General features: G+C 33.7%; 3 protein-coding genes and 1 long non-coding RNA gene across 8 annotated transcripts in view; 2 read left to right on the forward strand and 2 right to left on the reverse strand.

Annotated features, from left to right (window-relative positions):
* Positions 1-1,566, reverse strand: part of LOC140054362 (uncharacterized) — a 53,848-nt gene extending 52,282 nt beyond the window's left edge. For both annotated transcript variants that reach the window (XM_072099340.1, XM_072099331.1), the window contains exon 1: positions 1,453-1,566. The gene's annotated coding sequence lies outside the window, so the exon portion shown is untranslated. The remainder of the gene's footprint in view (positions 1-1,452) is intronic.
* Positions 1,567-2,847: 1,281 nt separating this feature from the next.
* On the forward strand, positions 2,848-5,624 carry LOC140054660 (uncharacterized). The gene is made up of 3 exons (XR_011846547.1): positions 2,848-3,020; positions 3,829-3,950; positions 4,448-5,624. It is a non-coding gene; the product is annotated as an uncharacterized lncRNA (long non-coding RNA).
* Positions 5,625-6,890: 1,266 nt separating this feature from the next.
* LOC140054492 (amidase-like) lies at positions 6,891-13,591 on the forward strand. 3 transcript variants are annotated; one of them, XM_072099508.1, is made up of 11 exons: positions 6,891-6,981; positions 8,413-8,650; positions 8,877-9,049; positions 9,492-9,631; positions 10,179-10,379; positions 10,476-10,553; positions 10,761-10,920; positions 11,172-11,234; positions 11,986-12,086; positions 12,409-12,595; positions 12,773-13,591. In XM_072099508.1, the coding sequence occupies exons 1-11, from the start codon at positions 6,948-6,950 to the stop codon at positions 12,973-12,975; spliced, it is 1,578 nt and encodes a 525-aa protein (XP_071955609.1). In that variant the 5' UTR covers positions 6,891-6,947; the 3' UTR covers positions 12,976-13,591. The 3 variants fall into 3 exon arrangements, with proteins under 3 accessions (XP_071955609.1, XP_071955603.1, XP_071955620.1); XM_072099502.1 differs by having other exon boundaries at positions 6,897-6,981; positions 8,410-8,650; XM_072099519.1 differs by lacking the exon at positions 6,891-6,981 and adding an exon at positions 7,232-7,256 and having other exon boundaries at positions 8,410-8,650; positions 12,773-13,588.
* Positions 13,592-13,623: 32 nt separating this feature from the next.
* LOC140054582 (tRNA-specific adenosine deaminase 2-like) lies at positions 13,624-17,653 on the reverse strand. 2 transcript variants are annotated; one of them, XM_072099629.1, is made up of 7 exons: positions 17,500-17,653; positions 16,900-17,004; positions 16,341-16,493; positions 15,952-16,056; positions 15,673-15,745; positions 14,503-14,649; positions 13,631-14,009 (listed from the first exon to the last, which is right to left on the reverse strand). In XM_072099629.1, exons 1-6 carry the CDS (start codon positions 17,581-17,583, stop codon positions 14,519-14,521), a joined length of 651 nt encoding a protein of 216 aa, XP_071955730.1. In that variant the 5' UTR covers positions 17,584-17,653; the 3' UTR covers positions 13,631-14,009; positions 14,503-14,518. The 2 variants fall into 2 exon arrangements, with proteins under 2 accessions (XP_071955740.1, XP_071955730.1); XM_072099639.1 differs by lacking the exon at positions 15,673-15,745 and having other exon boundaries at positions 13,624-14,009; positions 15,912-16,056.
* Between the last annotated feature and the right edge of the window lie 3,359 nt (positions 17,654-21,012).

The raw sequence follows: 21,012 nt of genomic DNA on the forward strand, positions 1-21,012 counted from the left end.
ACAAGCAAACAATAACAAGGAATCTAACTTGCATATCTAATAAATGACACTAATACTGTAGTTTGACATGTCTTGATTACGAGTGAAATTCACACTTTGAAAGCTTTTAATGTGCGACTGACTAGCAAATGAGCTAATTATTAAGACTAGAGTCATGTGAATCACTAACATTTTCTTAGATAACATAAACATAAAATTGCAAATTGAGTCTACAGTACACTGGTAGGATTTTTTATCGCATTATTTTATTTACTTGTCGCATAAAACTTGTTTTTGATACAACTACAATTATTCTAAAACAAGTGTGGGTGTTATCATAAGACAGACAACGCTAATTTGTTTTGAATGTAAAATAATTTTAGTTAATCAATTCATTTGATTAAATGTCAAGAAGACCCACACATCTTTTGCGTCTTCACATTTTTGCCACGCACCAAAAATCTACTGTATTATACCTTTTCCCTAATCTCATTTTTTTCTGAAATTACTTGAAAACATCAAAATTCTGTTATTTATCATGGCTAGAATCACCGATATAACGCTATGTCTACACCATCAAACTTTATGTGACAACAAATTTGATGTGCTCATGGGCATGATGATGTCATATCATTACATTTGGGCACATCACACTTTTTTTGTGAAAATAGTTTGATAGCTTAGACAGAGCTTTAGGCCAAAACAGAATAAAAAATTATGGATTTTTCAGGCAGCAGCTTGGATGTTTTGTCCCAATTGAATTTAGGACGAAAAAAATGGTTGGGCCATTGAATGGCAGCCAATTTGACCATTACATTACAGTTTTTTTCAGGTAAATAATTTTTTAGGCATCTCTAATTTTTGGTCAAACTAAAATAAATAAAAAAATACTGTAAAAATTATTTTTTTAGTGAGAGAGACAATATATTTTCAATGTACCATTAACAAGTAAATTGTTCCAGATTGTTGTTCCAGATTGTTGGTCCAGATTGTTGGTCCAGCAACGGAAAACGAGCGGTCAGCAAATGACTTTCAATTTATTTTGTGGACAGTACTTTATTTATAGGTCTAGCCCTAGGCCTACTCGTCAATTGCATGATTCTTTCATTTGGTTCTTTGGATCCTATAACGCTGGGTGGTTGAGTTACAGTGCCGGAACCCTAACCACTAGCCTACGTACGTACGCTACCTATTATTATTAAAATAAATAACAGAAGAGTACAGTAGTTAGGCATAGCCTACTAGGCCTTAGTTATTCTAAGCCTACTTATCCCTTTGTTTCTCTCAGGATTGGAAAACAGTATTTGCCTCACCTTTTAGTTTCCTCTAGCTAGGCCTAGCCTTTATGACAGATGATCAACGCCTTTCCACGGCGTATAGTTACCATACAAACTAATCAACATCATCCGCCGTGCTTCATTTTTATGGAGATCACGAATGTCAAAGTTTCAATACTATTTTACGAACACTTACCAATTAAAAGGACAACATATACCGACAAAATTGATACATAAATGAATTGTATACCTTCTTATGCACGTTATATTGAATAATGTGGTGAAATAACGGATATTCTACGGGGTTTTTAAGTTGTTTACGTCAAATTCCTGAATGACCACCGTGAATACCGCCACACACGATAAAATTGCTCAACCAAACCGAAAAACCGCACAATGTGAAAATCATGAATATTTAAATATTTGATGACCATTAGCTCCGCCCAATTTTGCGCACATGTATATCAATCAGCCTCGACCTGGTCTGAAAAATAGGAGTAATAAATTAATAATAACGCATAGTTACGTTTAGCTTGATAAAGAAAAATGAAGCTATTTATGTAACAGAAAATAAAAGGTAATATATAAATAATATTCAACAAATTCGAAAGAAGAGTTCACTATAATCATGGAGTTTTAATCCATGCAATAATAGTCGAGCTAGAGGGCGTTCATAGAATTGAATAATAAAATGAATGAACATTATTACAACTTTTAGACTCTACATAATGGAAGTAGAAACTATGTCGAAAGTTTTTAAAATGTACTTAATATACCGTGAAGGATTCCGCTTAAATACCCATTTAGGACGATAACGATCGACGATAAATAGATAAACACCTACATTTTAGTCGCGTGGACGCGACTCTATAGTTCACTATGTCGGTCGGTCGGTCTGTCGGTCTGTCTGTCGGTCCGGTATCACTATGCGTTTTAGCACGCGACTTATGGCTGTTGGCCTTGTTCTTACATAAAGCAAACCAAAATTAATTGTTAATTAATAATTGTTTGTTTTTTTTGTTATTTTTCAGGTATTTTATATCAAACAAACATAATAATATGCCTCTCTTATATTTTTACCAAAAAAAGTAAATAAAGTCATATTAATTAATGTCTACATTTGTTGATAAACAAATTTCGCTTCCGAGATATAATAAAAAAAAAACTATAAATAAATTGCTATCTCTTGAATAATAGTATAAACTGTTTAAGAAAATGTATACTAATACTACTAACCAAACGATGACTAATAAACTTTTCCATGCTTAATCAAAATAGATCAATTTAGTTTGGGAGATTTCTATAAAAAGACAAATCAACATCAAATTAATTTTATTAAACATAAATTACAAATTTTGGCCTACAGACATTATTGGAGTGGAACTTTTTTGTTACATTCTTTGTAAATCTTAACTCTTTTATTGCATAAGGAATGAAGTTATATACTCATCTTAGTCTTAACAAGTTTTAACTTAAAACATGACAGTGTTCATTGCGTATTACGTTAACTTCGTTAAACGAGCCTACAATATAAGGAGGATCATACAGAAGGATATTGGATTATAAACACATTACGTCCATAACTTAGTGGGAAAGGATATTCTTTCTCCCTAAAGATTGTCACATAATAATCCTTAACTTTATAACAGCTTGTATATGAGAGTGGATCTTCTAATCGATTTGACTTTTAAGTGACAAACATCAAACAACATAAGATGTCGACCCAAACTTGTCTGGTTTTAATAACAATTTTTATATGTTTTGGTAAGTTGTTATAAGTATTAATTTTATCATACACATTTCTATACTAATTTAACTAATACATTAAGAAATCAGTGTGTTTGGTTTTATGAAACGCATGTCTATAAATGCATTTAGGCCTATCTCAATAGTTACAATAATAAAATAATGCATTTTGGAAATACGCCGTACGTTTTACAATTTGTTTAAGTAGTTTATATCAGCCTCTGCTTTGACGGATTTTTTGAGAGAGCTTTTCCAACTCTCGAAAAAAATCCGTAAAAGCAGAGGCTGATATAAATTTTTTTTAAATAAAATAATATAATAAAATAATGGTAATACTACTTTTAACTATATTAAAATAGTTAAATTCGAAATACATGTATTTTTGGTGAATTTATTTCGCATTGCAGATTAATATAAATGTCAAATTGATAAGAGCTGATTCTTACAGCTACTCATGTATTTAATCAGTTTTTAGAAATAAGCCTATGGGCTCGATTCAGATTTTGGCGGTTTTGATCAATACATTTTCCATTATACCTGTATATTATTGCTGGATGGAGTGACTTCCCGAATCAATAACAGAGTTTGACAGACCACAATTGGAATGATCTATTTATCTAATCTAATTCTGATACAAACAGTTTAAAACTCTATTTCGTGACACTTTAATTCTTTCGTCACTTAAACTCATTGGCCGTTTGGTCAGTACTGCATATCCAGTATGATATGTTCGTTCAGGATTGGAATAGATCTGAGCGATACATGTTTAGGCCTATATAGTGAAATTTTGCCAAGAAAAAAAAAAAATAATATTATTATTTTTCAGCGGGAACTAACGCCCTTAAGTGCTATAATTGCACAAGCAAGATAGACAGTAACTGTGGAGAAACTCTCACAAATAAAAAGTCTTTACAAACAGTAGAATGTGGTTCGGGTGGACAGTGCGCTGTGAGTATACATTATGCCAGGAAAGAGTAGCTTAAACCTTTTCCCGTAAATTTAGTCTTTCTTGATTAGACTTAGGCCTAATTGTTAGGTGAATATTGCTTTGATTTTGCTTGATTATATTTTGTATTTGATTTTATTTGACTTAGTATTTAGCTATCAGAGTTACGTATATGCCTAATTGTTTGAAATGATTGAAAATGTAGCACAATTAAAAACTCTGATAGAAATGATTAGCCGAAAAAGTAAATGAACGTATTTCCATTGCAGAGATTCCTCAATCAATAACTATAAAACCATATAAATAGGTAACAAAAATTGTAAAGAAAAGTTGTTTACTTAACAAATTTGATATAAAATTCATAAAAATCATGGAACTTAAAAAAAGAAAACAAGATCCGATATAATGCGACTTATATTGCAATTACAATTTAAGAAGAAACATTAACAATGCCAGAGATAGTTCTTGAAAGAGTTTTTGTTTTGTTTTCTTGATATAGAAAATAGATGCAAACATTCAAATCGGAGACCATTCTGATGAATTTTTCACTCGGATGTGTATTCCACTTTGCACTGAAGTATGTTCTCCCACTCCAGGCGGGGAAATGTGCTCCTATTGTTGCGGTACCGACCTCTGCAACTCTGGTTTAACGTTGGTACCGTTTGTTGGTCCATTGATCGCAAGTTTTGTTGCTGGTTTAATCTTTGTTTTGTAGGTGCGTAAGGTTGGTTCTCACAAGGACGTACAAGCAGCAACTTTGACCAATCTCAAAGATCTTTATTACCTGACTGTCACTTATGATTTAATTGCTCAACTCACTTACGCCGCACGTCCTTAGGAATTAGTTAGAAATTTGCAATGTACGATGTTTAGAATGTTTGTATTTCTGACTTCATATCGATAAGTTAGATTAATTTGTTGAATTAATGTTAAGGTTAAAATGGTGTAATCAAAGATAGGACTACCTCTCTTCAGAGAGCCATCAACTTCTTAAGATGCATGCCATTTTATGAACGTATTTAGTAAAAATTCTACTGGTTATATAACTCATCATACTTGGGCAAACCTTAAAAATTTACATATTCTCCTACAATTCAAGGGGAAATTCTTAATGTAAGTGAAATGCTTAGTTTTTTTTTTTATGGGAAATCTCATTATTGAGATGTGATGTTCACATTGACCGTATCAACATCCATACTTTGATGGGTTTATTTACAATTTACAAATTTATAAATTTAGGCTTATTTTATAGTTTGAGAAAATAGTAGAATATCGAACAACATAGTAATTGTCAATAACTGTTTAAGAGTATTACATTCGATTGATTTCTGCAATATTTAATTTGTTTTATTGAAGATATATCCTTCAGTCTTGTATCTGCCTATAGTGATCTTGAAACATGTTTTCAACAGTAGGATAATTAATTCAAAATAATAGACTGAAAAATATTGTGAAATGTTGACAAAGTGTCTGGAAAAGTTCCAACATCGTATGGGAATATTTGTATGTTCTTTTGGAACTAAAACCCAGAGGATGTTAACAGCAATTTACTTCCTGCTTAGCCTAGATGTTATAATGTAAAATGCAATTGTTGTGAAATCTTGTCTAAATGTTCATCACAGACTATATCAATTTTAAATAATACAAAATAATACATTAAAAACGTTGACATGTGACCATTGTTTATTTGTGTAAAGTTGATCTTGAATATTTGTGTTTGCTTTTGAAAATAATTAAAGAAAAAAATATGTGTGTAAGTGTTCTTTCCTAAAATGCAAATTTAAGTGGTATTTTTTTTAACCACACGACGTGTCTATTAAAAATTAAAAATGCTGCAGATACTGGTAAAAGTAAACTATGGTACCTAACAATCTAAAGTCTAAAATCTAAAGTCTAAAATAACCGCTACAACTGTACTTCAGCATGCAAACCATATAACGTATTGTAGCAGGCCATACACTATGAAATAGCATTGTTTATACATTGTAATGTATTTAACTAGAGACAAGTGCACGTAACCTTTCTTCGATTGGAAAATATTTCATAACGATTATCCATCATGATAGGACTTGCTTGGTAGACCTATTTTAATAATGACAATCAAAGCATGATATTTTTCAAACAGATGGAACAAACACAAGGGATGTCCACTTCAGTAGAAATTATATTATACAACATCTAATATAGTATTGGTTTTCTAATTATCCTATTACTGTAGGGAATGTAGATGGGATTGCATGACTATAACTTAATTCTTCCTTCCGACAATGGCCGGATACAGAATATCAATCGTCAAAAACTATTCGATTGGTTTGCAAGATTGGCTATTGTTTCGAACAGCATGCCCGGGAAAGAAGCATGTATTATTCGATCGTTAATTATTCTTGTTATAAATTTCAATTTAAATTTGCCTCCAACTTTCGAAGAAGTGTGAGTTACAGTTTCAATTGAAACTATCTATACCACCAGTAATTAATCAATATATTTGTTCTTTATTGTTACTTTTTTTCAAGCCGCTCAAACTGGCTAACATGATCTATTGAAAACCGATTGACAGATGTCAGATGGTGAGCATCACATTGATTAGGCCTACCAATAAGTGCCGATTCCATTCGCATACTAGTCTAATTTTAAGAGAATTGCATAATATTGAAACGTAACATATTGGATGTAAACACAAATACACCTCCTCGCAAAACTACTAGGCCTACTACTGAGAAAATAGGAGGATAAACAATTATTTGTATAGGGTCAAAATACAAATAATATAAGGCTTAAATTGAATAGTATGAAATCCATTGTAACGTTCAGAAATGTCACGCTATTACAACTTCATAAAACATTTATGCAAATTATTGACTGATCAGGGTGAAATTATATTAAATACATTTTTGGCGACATTGGCTTTTCATATTTTCACGTACCTGGGGTTACTGTTACAGGTAATTTGATTAAATCAAGCGTAGGCCAAAATTATTGAATTGAGACACTAACCAACCATGAATGATCAGGATCCCGAATCGACTATCAAAAGTAAGTATATCATCATCATTTCTAAAGCCTCATTTCACTCTTAGCCCACTATAATGATTTGTATGTATAGATATGTGATTGATATTTAAATTGTGTATAGGAATATTATTATATTAGTTACGCATACTCATACAAAAGGTGTTCCACTCGACTGCACTACACTACTGACCTTCAATTATATGTATTTATTCTTGAATAGAATTCACCCGAATTGAACGCAATAGTACTAGGCTAGACAGAAAGCATTTTTTTTATTGAAAAACCTAAAAATTCATGTACTGTATTTCATTTTATACAAACAACGTAGGCCTACTATATATATAGGCCTATGCCATGCCTATACTTAGTATAATATGCCCTACTAATAGGCCATTTACACGAAACGGAAGACATTATTCTTCGATGATGAAAAACAACGCTGGGCAGGGAATATGAAATAGTAAGGACACCATATTAATATGGCGCGCCAAGCTGTCATTTATTCAAGCAATAGAGATATCTTAGTTTTAAATAGAGATATCTTAGTTTCAAATAGAGATATCTCTATTAACAGAGACATCTCTATTAAAAACTAAGATATCTTAGTTTAAAACTAAGATATCTCTATTTAAAACTAAGATATTGTAATAGAGATATCTCTATTAATAGAGATATCTCTATTAAAAACTAAGATATCTTAGTTTTAAATAGAGATATCTTAGTTTTTAATAGAGATATCTTAGTTTTAGTAGAGATATCTCTATTAATAGAGATATCCTAGTTTTAAACTAAGATATCTTAGTTTTAAACTAAGATATTTTTATTTCCGAATAAATGACAGCTTGGCGCGCCATATATTAATACAAAACCGTAACTTCTTAACGGAGGGTCGAATGAGAAAAGAAAATTGTAAAGAATGGCTTAGATGAATATAAAAAAAGGAAAATTCAAAAAATGTTCTTGAACTCCTAAAATCAAACGAAAAAAGGATATACAGTGTTGAAGCACGCTGTTTTACCGCGGTGTTTTATCAATTTTCCCCGTTGGATTTTAAGCGATAAAAACAATCTTTTAGGCTAATCTTTTAGGAACATTTTACAGTACAAAATTTGCTCGCCGTGCTATGTTATTTCTGTTGGTTACGCTTCCCTGCACAACATTGTCATCGATCGAAGATGTCTTCCGTTTTGTGTAAAGGCCTATTGAAACACGTAGGAGGTATAGGAATTAGGCTATTTTAGGTTATAAAACAAGAGGTATTGGTTCCCATACTGTGTTGGATGGATTGGGGCCATTGGCCCATTGTTTCCACTTGAGCTATAGTATTTTCCAATTAAAACAGCATACTACAATAGTACAATGAATATTCAGTTTGATAAAGATCTCGATAATTATTTTTTCTGGTAGTACTTAATTATTTGTTCTTATTTATATTAAATAAACTTTTAGAAGAAGAATTGTTCAAATCTACACCTGTTCGGGCGCCAAACCCAAAGAAAGTTGAAGAGCTTGCCAAACGCATAGGAGTTGATCTTAGTGAAACTGAAGTACAGACGTATTGCGAGTTAATGAAATCGTCTTTACAATGTTTTGCCGAAATTGAGAAGATACCCGAGCCTACCCTCCCGGTGAAGTATCCACGTCTTCCAGGATATAGACCCTCTTCAGCAGAGAATCCTCATAATGCTTGGTAAGAATCTGGAAAAGATTTGAATTAGTATGGAAAGAAAGTAAGAAATTGTCCTTATTTCCGATCGCCTCATAAATGTACGATCAGTTTTTAAATATCATGCATGGTAGATGACATTGGACGTCCTATGCTATGTGGATCGACAGCGACAGTGAAAAGCTGAATTTCAAATAAATTACATCAGAGTTAAATGTTAAACCGTATTTTTGTTTCATATGAATGTAAGGTACTGGAAAACAAACATCCATGGTGCGCCAGATGGTATTTTAAAAGGTAAAAAAGTAGCCATCAAAGACAATGTTGCCGTCTATGGTGTTCCTATGATGGGTGGCTCGTGGGTACTTGAAGGATATGTACCAGAATTCGATGCGACTGTGGTGACCCGAATTCTCGATGCAGGTTAGTGTTAAATAAATATTTTTAAACAGTAATCTAAACTTGTATGGAACCCGAACAGTTTAAAAACTAAACGATATTATCCGCGTTGAGAAATTTCAAATCTATTTTTTATAAGATAACATTAGGTTGAACTACCTACAGTAAAAACTCAAAAAATATTCAACCATTTTAGAAGAAATTAAGTTTTTTCGTAGTTATTTCTGTTACATTATTATAATTAGGTACAACATACACCATAAAACCTCGAAAAGAAGCCCACATGCTTCTTTTTTTAGGATCCTTGGATGGGCTTCTTTCCGAGATGGAATTCTTTTCATAATTACCTTTCCAAACCATAGGGCTTCTTTTCGAGATGAGCTTCTTTTCAAAACCCCCAGTGGGCTTATTTTCGAGGTTTTCGGTATCTGAAAATCATGCCAGTAGCTGAGCTTAATACTCTTAGGTGGGCTAATAAAGGGAAAGGCTGTCTGTGAAGATTTCTGTCTGTCTGGAAGTAGTTTCTTTGGAGCAAGAGGACCAGTTTTAAACCCTACTAACCCTACGTGTGATGCCGGTGGATCAAGTTCTGGTAGTGCAGCACTGGTTAGTATGTTTTACACCATTATGTTCTAGTTCGATCTAAAGGCACTGCAATGGTAAGGTAATGCTTGGTCCCCACAGCAACGCAACGTAATGAAACCTAGTACGCAGCGTAAAGCGTGGTTCCCACTAGCGACGCAACACAAGGATGTAACGCAAGGCAAGTGAATTGACCAATCACAAGCGATGACTTATTATATATTATAACTTCGCTGGTCATTGGTTAAAACGCTTGCGTTGCGTTTACGTCCTTACGTTACGTTCTAGTGGGAACCAAGCTTAAGAAAATGCCCTTCAAATTAATTGTGTTTGCCTCCGCCTCCTGCGTGAAATCAATCTGCGATGTTTGCAGCATGCACTGTTGCGTCGTTGATTCCCTTGTGATTACGCAATACAGCACAGCACTTTGCGTCGACACGTCGCTGCGTTGCGTTTTAGTGGGAATCGTAAGCATTTATCATCACAAACATTTATTTTTGTGTTATTTCTTTTGTGGGGACAGCCCACTTTTATTGCATGAAGATTTGTTTACTTATTTATATATTATAAGGTTGCGTCAGGTGAGGTGGATATGGCTATTGGTGGTGATCAGGGTGGTTCTATTCGTCTTCCATCAAGCGTTTGTGGTGTCGTCGGACTAAAACCAACCTTTGGACTTGTGCCATATACTGGAGCGCAGTGTATTGAGACTACAGTTGATCATCTTGGTCCGATAGCGAAGACAGTATCTGACTGCGCACTATTATTGGAAGTAAGGAAAATATAGAACACTTTACTTAGTGGTCACCGACATTAAGAAAGAAATGAAATGATTAAGTCAAATAATTTTAATTTTTGTTTTTATTAGGCGATTGCTGGATATGATGATGGGTTGGATCCCAGACAGAATGAGGCTAAAATAAAACCTATACAATATTCAAAAGAGGTATGACGTCTGATTTTTACTCATTGGAATGATCAGTCGCTTTTAATTTGTAAAGTACGTATGTCCGCGTACACCATGCGTTCCGCCATATTGAATCAGTGTTGTATGAAGGCAATCTTGTTAGATTGCCTTGGTTGCATCATGGGTTGCATGGTGCCAACAAATTATGAACGATTTTAAATACAACCTAATTATTTTATTTTGCAGTTGGAAATTACTAATTTAATTAAAATTGGTATTCTGAAAGAGGGGTTTGACCACAAGGAGTCAGATCCAAGAGTTACCGAGTTGATTAAAAATGAAGCTGCAAAATTAGCTGGTGATCGTTTACTTTTACAGAATGTATCTGTGCCGATGCATAAAGATGGTAAAGTAAAACTTCTGTCTGCCACTGACGACACAATAATATACACTTAGCACATGCATGATGACTGGACGTCTAAATTCTGGTACAAAACATAAATTTGTGATCTGATCGTCTCGCTATGTGACCAATCAGTCAACTACTAGTACTTTCGACTGTCTTCGACCAATACATCTGAATACAACCAACTGACGTTAATAATTTTCATGAAATTCAGAACAAATTATTTAAAAATGCACAATTATTGTTTGCAGGTACGAACATTTGGTTTTGCTTTGGATACAGAGGTCTTGCCGATACAATGATGCGGGGCTGCTGTAAGACATATTAATATTATTGTTTAAATTAATAAATAAATTGGGGAATTCAGCGTAACTTTGAAGCGTTGATTGATTTGGTATGGCGTGGGGAGGAAGAAGTGGTTGAAGCAAACAAACGCTGGTATTTAAGAAATTAAACATTATTGCAATTCCCGAACATAGATATCATTTTTTTATAATCTTGTCGATAGATATATTTATCAATATCAATAATATGTCAATTTATGACAAGTATGATGTGTGAAATCACTCACATCTTCATGCTGTGTGGTGGTTGTTATGTTAAACTATATTTAATGAGGGTGTGCCATCCAGCTATTGCTGATCATTAGGGACCCTCAGAGGTTCACAAGACAAACATATACACAAGATGCTCTACATAAACAAAGTCTTATTACAAGTCTTTGGGAGTGGAGTAATTTGGTCCTTAGAAAAAATCCTGACATGTGACGGGACTTGAACCCAGGACCCTTGGACTGGTAGACAAGCAACATAACCACCAAGCCACAACTCCACTCCAAACACCACTAAAGCTCTGACTACACTATCAAACTAGTTTGACAAAAAGAAATGTGATGTGCCCTAACATGGTAATGATATACCCAAAAATGGTAGTGATATGACATCATCATGTCCATATGGGCACATCACATTTTTTTTCACATAAAGTTTGATAGTGTAGACAGAGCTTATGCCTTCACTGCCCTACATCCACAATATAGCTATTTAATCCACTGCGTTTTTACAGCTGCCGGTGGTGGTTACAAGGGGTTTTACCCGACCAGTTTAATTGATGCTGTCGGCAGAGGAGTTCAGACACAAACAAACGATCTTTCTGGCACACTAAAGGTAAGTAATTCTTAGGCCTATAGTAATTTATAATGCGCTCGGCGTAAAGCTTAGTTTAAGTTTTATGCGTGACCGAAACGCTAGACAAGAGGAATACGCACTACAGTACCTGTAAACGCTTGTGATAACTTTTCAGACTACACCATTTCAGAATATGTAGCGCAACACTTACCAGATTTTCTGACTGATCATGTATTTGTTGACGGCTTTATTTGTCGAATTTCGAGGCTACAGAGACAACTCAAATTTATCGCACTAATCACTCTCAATGTTGTCTTAAAAAAGACCAATGATCATCAAACCTTTTTTGATACTCCTATAGCTTTGTTGGATGATTGGGGAGTACATGAAACACGAATATCGCGGAAGATATTACGGTAAAGCTCAGAATCTGAGAAGACTTTTGGTTGCAGAGTTCGACAAAGTCTTTCAAGAGGTCGACGTACTAGTGATGCCCACAATTCCATATCCTCCCAAAAAACTGCCGATAAACGATGCAGGACTACCAGGTTTGTGGTAATGTTGTTGTGACGTCTAGTCTTTTGTGGTACGCAGTGACTTATTTGCAAATTTTCCACCTGTGGGTTGGTGGAAATAGACGAGGTGGGGAGTGCCTGGCAGGAGGTTGTGCACATTGCACACACATGAATAAAGTGAATTGAAATTGTGAAATTTATTTGTTTCAGATCTGTTAGCACAAGCATTCGGCCCCGTTACCAACACTATGGTTTTCAACACGACAGGTCATCCAGCCATAACCATCAATGCCGGCTATATTGACGGCCTACCAATCGGAATGATGTTGGTTGGAAAGATGTTTGATGAAGTTACACTACTGAAGGTCGCTCGTGCGTATGAACAAATATCGAATGCCACAGCCTCTCAATAATAATTATTATCAATGAAAAATGTCAGAAATATAGAAAATAAGCGCACAATACAGTAAGCTTATAAATTTGTTCCATATATTAGTAAAAGTATATGCTATACCTATATATATTATAATATTTATGTAACTGATGTAATCGTCGTTGATGGTATGCTAATACCTGGAATGATTTGCATAAAATGCCATGTGACATTGGCGTACGTTTGTAAAAACTATGCCAGTATAAAGCTAAAGCTCTGTCTGCACTATCAAAAAAAGTGTGATGTGCCAAAATATGATAACAATACGATGTCATCGTGTCCATATACGGGCACATTTTTTTGTCACATAAAGTTTGATAGTGTAGACATAGCTTTAATGTTGCGATTGATACATGTTATGTTGTACTATAGATTTAGAAGTTATAGAACAAATCATCAATATTTTAGCATGATTAAGCCCCCTTCTGTGTCCTTGCATGTGTTATCTCAAGAAGTGGCCAGTGAGGCTGATGTTATAATTATAAAAATGATGTGCTAAATCAACATTATTTCTATCTTTGAATTATACTGTATATATTCAAATCAATTAGTTTTTCAAGTTTTAAACATTTATTTACAGAATCTGACATCTGCAATAAAATGATATCAAAGTTTGAAGGCAGATGAAGTAAAATATCTTGTGTTGGGCGAACATTAAAAAAATAAATGATAATGAATAGGACATATAAAAAAGAATTACAAAAAATAATAATAATTAGTTTATACATCCAAATTGAATGGAATGTAAATTGATCATTTTAAAATGGCCTACGGGGAGTGTTTCACCAAAATGTATCGGATTTTTTCAATACGCTGTGGAAGATGTTACATATAGGTGCTTTCGCAGTTTGTTGGCCAGCATGTTTCCATAAATGAACGACTGCTCCCAGCTTTCTGTAAGGTGTTATAAGGTCTTTGCACAACACCTTTAGCATATCATGTGAACCAAGCTGCACCTCATATCACTTTGATACTAATGTACCAACATTTTCCGAAAACTATTGTTGTTTAATTCTGTTAAAAAAAACCATTTTTATGGTAACTCCTTGATACCTTCTTTATACTTATCACAAATTAATTTACCAGAGATGCATCACATATTCTAACTACTAATCAAATGCAATTATGTAGTGAATACAGAAACAACTTTCTAAAAAACAGCATTTTGATTTAGAGAGTTTGAAAAATCTTTAATCTTTAACCAACATTTGGGAGATTTTTTTCATATTAGGGAGATTGGAAAAAAATTCGGGAGGCTTCCGGAGGAATCGGAAGGGTTGGGATGTCTAATTTTATGGCCATTTTTAGTTTTGCATATTCGTTCTCTGTCAGTGCTTCCAGTTACTTGAAAAACCAGAGTACATACATAAAATAAAATTATTTTTTGATATTTTCAAGAGCCATAATATAAATTTCCAAAAAACAAATTTCGCAAAAAACTTTAATATTTTGCAGACATTAAAACTTTTCAAAAACCTATAGGAATCCTCCAAACAGATCTTCTTACCTGTAGTGTCAAGAGTTTAGGTATCTTTATCTCCAGTTTTTTGTGTTTTTAAGTTAGCACTGGTTGATTGGCCGTCTTCTTCTGAGTACCTCTTTACTCCTTTGGTTTTATTTCTAATGCCAGACTTTTTGACTTTTGGATTTGGAGCTAAAGAAAAGAAAAACAATTCAACAAATTAAATGTACAAATAATTCTTAAAAAGAATCACAATGAATATGTTCTGGTTGACAATGTTTTTAATACTAATATTACTTGATGGACTCGGCTTTTGAAAATCTTAAAATAAACATTAATTTCATACATTCCAATCATCTATCCTGTATTATACAGATATATAGGTAAGGGCGTTTGTTGTATGAGAGAATGTATCTGATGAGTGAAAATCTGTGATATTACCATATATGGCTCTGTGGTCTAGTGGTATGATACTCGCCCTGTAAGCGAAAGGTCGCAGGTTCGAATCCCGCCAGAGACATTTTTTCATACAACTACAAAAAATCTGGAACTTTCGCCAATGAGCTAGCTATGCTTGACGCGATTATTATGAGACCATGTTCCGAATATGAGCACTGTTTCTTTAATTTGACAGTATGATTCAGGTATATAGGTATATTATAAACACATCAGGCAATGAACATTAATTCTAAACCGCCCGGTGATATACAGTACAGAAATTTAATTAATTAATTTGAAACGATAAAGATGAGGAAATCTGTGAGAATGAGAAAAAGTCGCCCCAACCGAGACTCGAACTCGGACCGCCTGCTTGATATGCAGATGTCCTAACCATTAGACAACTGGGGCTTTCATGGTATTGTTCGAACTCAATTGGAGAGCAACTTTTTTACACTCTCGGCGTGGTACGGCGGAACAGCACTAGTCCTCAGTTGTACGCACGCACAACAGAAATCAAATTGATACGCCCTCATCTTTCAGTATTTTTATTCACGAGGCGGGATCGCCGAAGAGATACTTTTATATATATAAACACAAGAGGCAAAGAACATTAATTCTAAACCGGCCGGTGATATACTGAAATTTAATTAATGAATTTGAAACGATAAAGATGAGGAAATATGTGAGAATGAGAAAAAGTCGCCCCAATATATATAGGTACATTATATCTATCCTATATTATCTTTGATTGAAAATAAAACAGGTGATTATTACCATTTGGATTTTGATATTCATAAAACTCTTTTAACATCTCAATGGCTTCATCAGCAAATACACCACTTATACACTATAAAATAATTAAAGGTTAAAGACTCTGAGAATTTAAAATAATCAAATCTAGTTGTAATTTTATTTTAATATTATATACAATTCCCTATTCTATTTATAGAGGAAGCTCTCAGAAATGTTAAGGTTAATATAGGCCAAACATGAAGGTATACCTTAAGCCTTACCCATAATAAGCGATGATATACTCTTTATGTGTAGACGTACCTCAAACTTTGAGCCATTCCCAACTAGGTCATCACTATGGATACTGAGAATGGATCCGCATCCTCCAAATCTTTGATTACAACATCCATACACCACACGAGGGACACATATGAATTAGTTAAAGAAACTGTATATTCACTATTTGGGCTAAAACCTACCACCAAAAGTGGGCTGGATCGTCTAGGGCTGAATTGTTTAAGAGCCGAATCGTCCCGAATTCCAGTACCTGCTGCTTTCATCAATGCAAGCCTAGTGGTCTAGAATGAACGTTGTGTTAGTTTGTGGTGGGCTTGGAGCAAAACTTTGTATAACTGTCAATAATATTTCAGTACATTTTCATTAGAGGCCCTAACTGTTGGTTATCCACTCTCACAATTAAATTAAAGGATACTCAAAAGTCTGAGAGCAGCAGCACACATAATGCAGGGTTCAACAGTAACATACAGCGTTGTCTTACTGAAGACGTCAACATGATCTTTACCATTACTTTTGCACCAATCAATCACCTGATCAGCAGCTACAAGTTCTGCATGTCGAGTTGCCTGAAACACGGATAATAGCAAACTACACATATTTATATAAAAAATTTTAAATAAAATTGTTATTAAAAGTATTTTATATCTATAGTAAGGTTTCATAACAATAGAAAATGAACAGAAGTACAAAAACAAAATTAAGTCAAGTGTGTTCACAGAGATGTAATAAAGTATGTGGCAATTGGTGTGTTTGGCCGCACCCATCACAGGTTAACAGATTAAGACACAACTTTGCGCTGATACTAGCTGCATTATGGGAGTATGTTTCCATACGCGTTTGATCCAAAAAATGACCAGGGTTATAATGTTCAGCGCTTAGAGAAGCTTGCTTGTAAGTTGTAGAGCGCTATATCAGAATGAACTATTATTATTATTATATTTAAACCAAATACAGTAGTTAATTTTTACCAACATTTTTTGTTTCGTTCACTTCATTACGACCTTGTCCAATGATTTGTTCATCATAAACCATGATGCAACCCACTGGAACCTCATCTTTAGAGAGTGCTTCCTTTGCCTGTTAAAAACACAGTGAAAAGAAACTAGAACAAAATTTGTAACACAGTGAGTGCATTCTTTCTAGTCCCTACAGATGAAATTGGTCCAACATAATTCTGCAAAAGGCATACAAACAGGTAGGCCTAGCCATAATATCCAGTGATTGTTAATAAAGCTGAAAAATGAATATCAAATTACGCTGAAATATTTGAACAAAAAAAAATTTCATTCAGAATTAAATTAAAATATTAATATTATACTCGCATTTGATTCAAAGGTATTTGATGACAACATAAATACACAAACCGTGATAAGCCATCAGCTTATCAAAGTCTTTTAGGAATCCTTCTATTTGCAATGCTAGCCTAGGCTAGGCATAGCCTTAAAAAGAATGAAAAGCAAGAGGGCGAATCGACCTAAACGAAATGATTCAATGGGCCAAAAACCACTTTGACACGTCCATCGACACAGGGCAGTTCAGATTATTAATAACAATAAAATAACACTGTTATACCAATGTAACTGCTTTCGTCATCCAATGGATAATTTCAGGAGAATGAGCACTGACATTTGGAATGACATCAGCATCAGTATTCATGTTTTTCGTTCCATTTTTGGTGATATAAAAAGTCTAAAAAGTTGAAAAATTAAAGGTCCTTTATCAACATTGAGGGCGCACCGGCAAATAAACAACAACAATGTGATTTTTTCAACATTACCTTATTTGATCAGAATGGCGACAGAAAATGGGGTAAGTTTATAACTTTTTAACTACGTTAACAACAACCCAAATTAAAATGTTGTCAATAACAAAACCATGGTTATTATTAATAAACATTACAGTGTAGTTGACAATTTAGTTTGTAGTAGAGCATATTGCCGTTTGTTGTTAGCCTACTAGGCCTATCCTCCTACCTAGCTCTCGCCTTTCCACGACGGTCGTGGGAAGGTGCGTAGGCGTTTCTGTGGTTTATACGAAGCAAGTAAACCTAGTCAGGCCTAGGATTTTGGTACCCAAACAATCTGTTAAGAACACTGCCATTGTTTAAGGGCCAACATTTTGTATTGTTGATCCAAGGTGATCATCAGATCCTGCAATGTATAGTGTCACTTAATTAAGTGGAAGATTCTGGAAACTGAGTTAGGAATTCCAGACATTCCATCCACCAAGGCAACCTGAAACAATGTAAAGATGCTCGTTCTTGCTTGAGACACCAGAGCATGAGTGTGTACTTGACTTATGAAGAGCTGATGAATGCTAGAATCCTTGAGGCAAATCTTTGTATGCAGTTTTTCACCATCTAAATAAATTTATAGACGGACTGAGAGACAATATCTACTGTAGTGTAGTGTAATTTTTTTTTCTTGTCAACATTATTTGGATAACATCCTATCGAATTAAATATGAAGGTAAGCATGTATGTAGGATTGTGTATATTTTGTTTGTTATTTAGGATGTGCTGTGACGATGATACAAATTTTACAATGATTTAGAATTGTAAAATAAACATTTGTTTTCTTATTATTATCACTTGTTCTCCTTCCACCAACTCACCCCTCTCCAAAAACACCCCTCTCCAAAAACAAAATAATACTGTTAAATAAAAAAAAATTCCCTTGACGTTGAATTATTTTACTAATTCCTACTGTATGAGGAACAATTTTTCAAAATATTTCTGATTTAATGAAATAAGATATAATAATAATTAATACATTTTCTTTAGGTTTCGGAAACATTGCATATTAAGCAAGAGGGCAATGATTTCTTCAAGGCTGGCAAGTATGATGAAGCCCTAGCATGCTACACACAGGCACTTAAGCTAAGCCCAGCTGGCAGCAAAGACAAGGCAGTGTTTTATAAGAATAGGTCTGCTTGTCATCTGAAACTGGAGAATTATGGTAAAGCCGCGCAAGATGCCTCATCAGGTATTGTAAAAATATTTTAAAAAAAGATTGGGCCTACAGTAGTTAATGGAAAAGAAAAGCATTTGTAATTATTGCGAAACCCGTTGTTTACACTTAATTGCTTTAATATACTGTATTAAATTTTAGTAAAATTGTTATTCTGTTCATTTTAACTTCTTTTACGTACAGTAGCTCAAGTGAGTACTTGTTAAATTTATTATATAATACAATTTAATATTTATTATGAAATAAAGTTTTTATTATTTTTAGGCTTTGTTCTTTATTCCCTGAAATCTCGCCTCACAAGAAATGAGCATTCTGTTTTCTAACTTAGTATTATTCTTCAATATTCATTATTAATATTTCCAGGGAGGGTATACATTGGATATGCCACCTTGCAGTCTGTGATTGAATGTCCTATGTGACACCGACAAACATAAAAATATCTAACTTGAATCTTTACTTTAGCTTTAGATATTGAGCCTGCAGACGTGAAGGCACTTTTCCGTAAGTGTCAAGCACTTGAGAAGCTTGACAAGCATACAGAAGCTTACAAAGAAGCACGTAGGCTTCAGCAACTTGACCCAAAGAACACGGCAGTACAAAGCCTGCTACAACGTCTAACTGTACATATTTCACAAGTAGTAAGAATTTATGTACATATTTGTTGTTTGTGTGTGTTTTCGAAAACAGGACTTGAATCCATAACCTGCTGATCACTAGTCCAGTAACATTTTCTTTTTTGAAAGAGCTATAATGTAGTTTCACAAGTCCATGTCTTTGTATGTCTAGAGCAAGAATCTAGGGCAAGCAATCTGTAAGTGTAACCTAAGGTTGGGTTCTACTCATGCATCCAGTAATGACCACATTTTGGAATCAATCAGATTGGTTCCAAATACTGATACAGCATTTTGAATACCAGAAAAAGAAATTTTGAACTAGTAGTGTTACAATATTAGTGTATTAATTTATATTTTTTTACTTGCAGGCCCAACAAACTGCAAAAACAGATAACAAAGTGTCTTCCATGTTTACTACTTTATCAAGATCAGAGGCAGATGGTGAAACAAGAAAACAGGTAAACCAATTCAAGCAACATACAGTTTGAATTAAAGACCTCTTATTTGTATTTAAATAAAGTTAAAAATTGATTCGCAATTAATTATTTTATGTTAATTCATATCCAGGCAGCAAATAACTTGATTGTTCTGGCCAGGCAACCGGCAGGTGCTGAAAAGATATTTCAAGAGAATGGAGTCTTTAAACTACAAAGGTATCTTGATGATCCTGATGAGGAACTTGTTGTGGCAGTTCTTAGAGTCTTCTCCTGCCTTTGTACAGGGCACCAATCAAGAGTAAGATGTTTTTTTGTTCAAGTGTAGTGTTGCATCCGTTTTGAAATAAAGTTGTTATTATTAGTATTACTATTGTAGATTCATCATGATTTTTCTGTAATGTAAGTTTAGTTGAAGGATTTAATTTTTCTTACTGCACATTAAACAAAAAAAATTAGAGAAGTGAGAACTATTGTATAACCGTTTATGCTGTCTTTGATGAAAATAATATTGGTTTAAATCCAATCTGTTAACGATATGATCAATAAAAACAATAAATCGTTTATCGCTATGATATGATTTCTCTTACTAATACTAAACTAATATTATTTACATCAAAGGCAGCATAGATCTATGATGAAAACTTCTAATGCATACTGTATATTGATCAAGTTTTTGTCGATTATTAAATGCCAGGAAAACATAACGTTTTGCATAGGCACACAAGCTGCTAATTGTATTAAAGATAAGGATAGCTTGTGCTTATTCCTTCTGTTTGCTCTAAGACCTCTACCACTGTTGCATGCTATTTCAACACCTCTTTCTGAACCCAAAGCAGTGCCTGATTCAGTATCAAAAATATGTTTTTTTTAAATTTATACTAACAAATATCTTTTTATTAATATTATTTTAATCATAACAATAAATATTTAAAAAATATATATAAAATAATAATTATCGCATATATACGGTCTAGGATAATTAATTGTTATATGTACAAAATCAAACATCGTATACTCTATCTCTAACAATATTTCAATCTTCTATCGACTAAAGCCGAAGTATAG

The sequence above is a fragment of the Antedon mediterranea genome, chromosome 1, assembly GCF_964355755.1.
Source record: "Antedon mediterranea chromosome 1, ecAntMedi1.1, whole genome shotgun sequence".
NCBI classification, from domain to species: Eukaryota; Metazoa; Echinodermata; class Crinoidea; order Comatulida; family Antedonidae; genus Antedon; species Antedon mediterranea.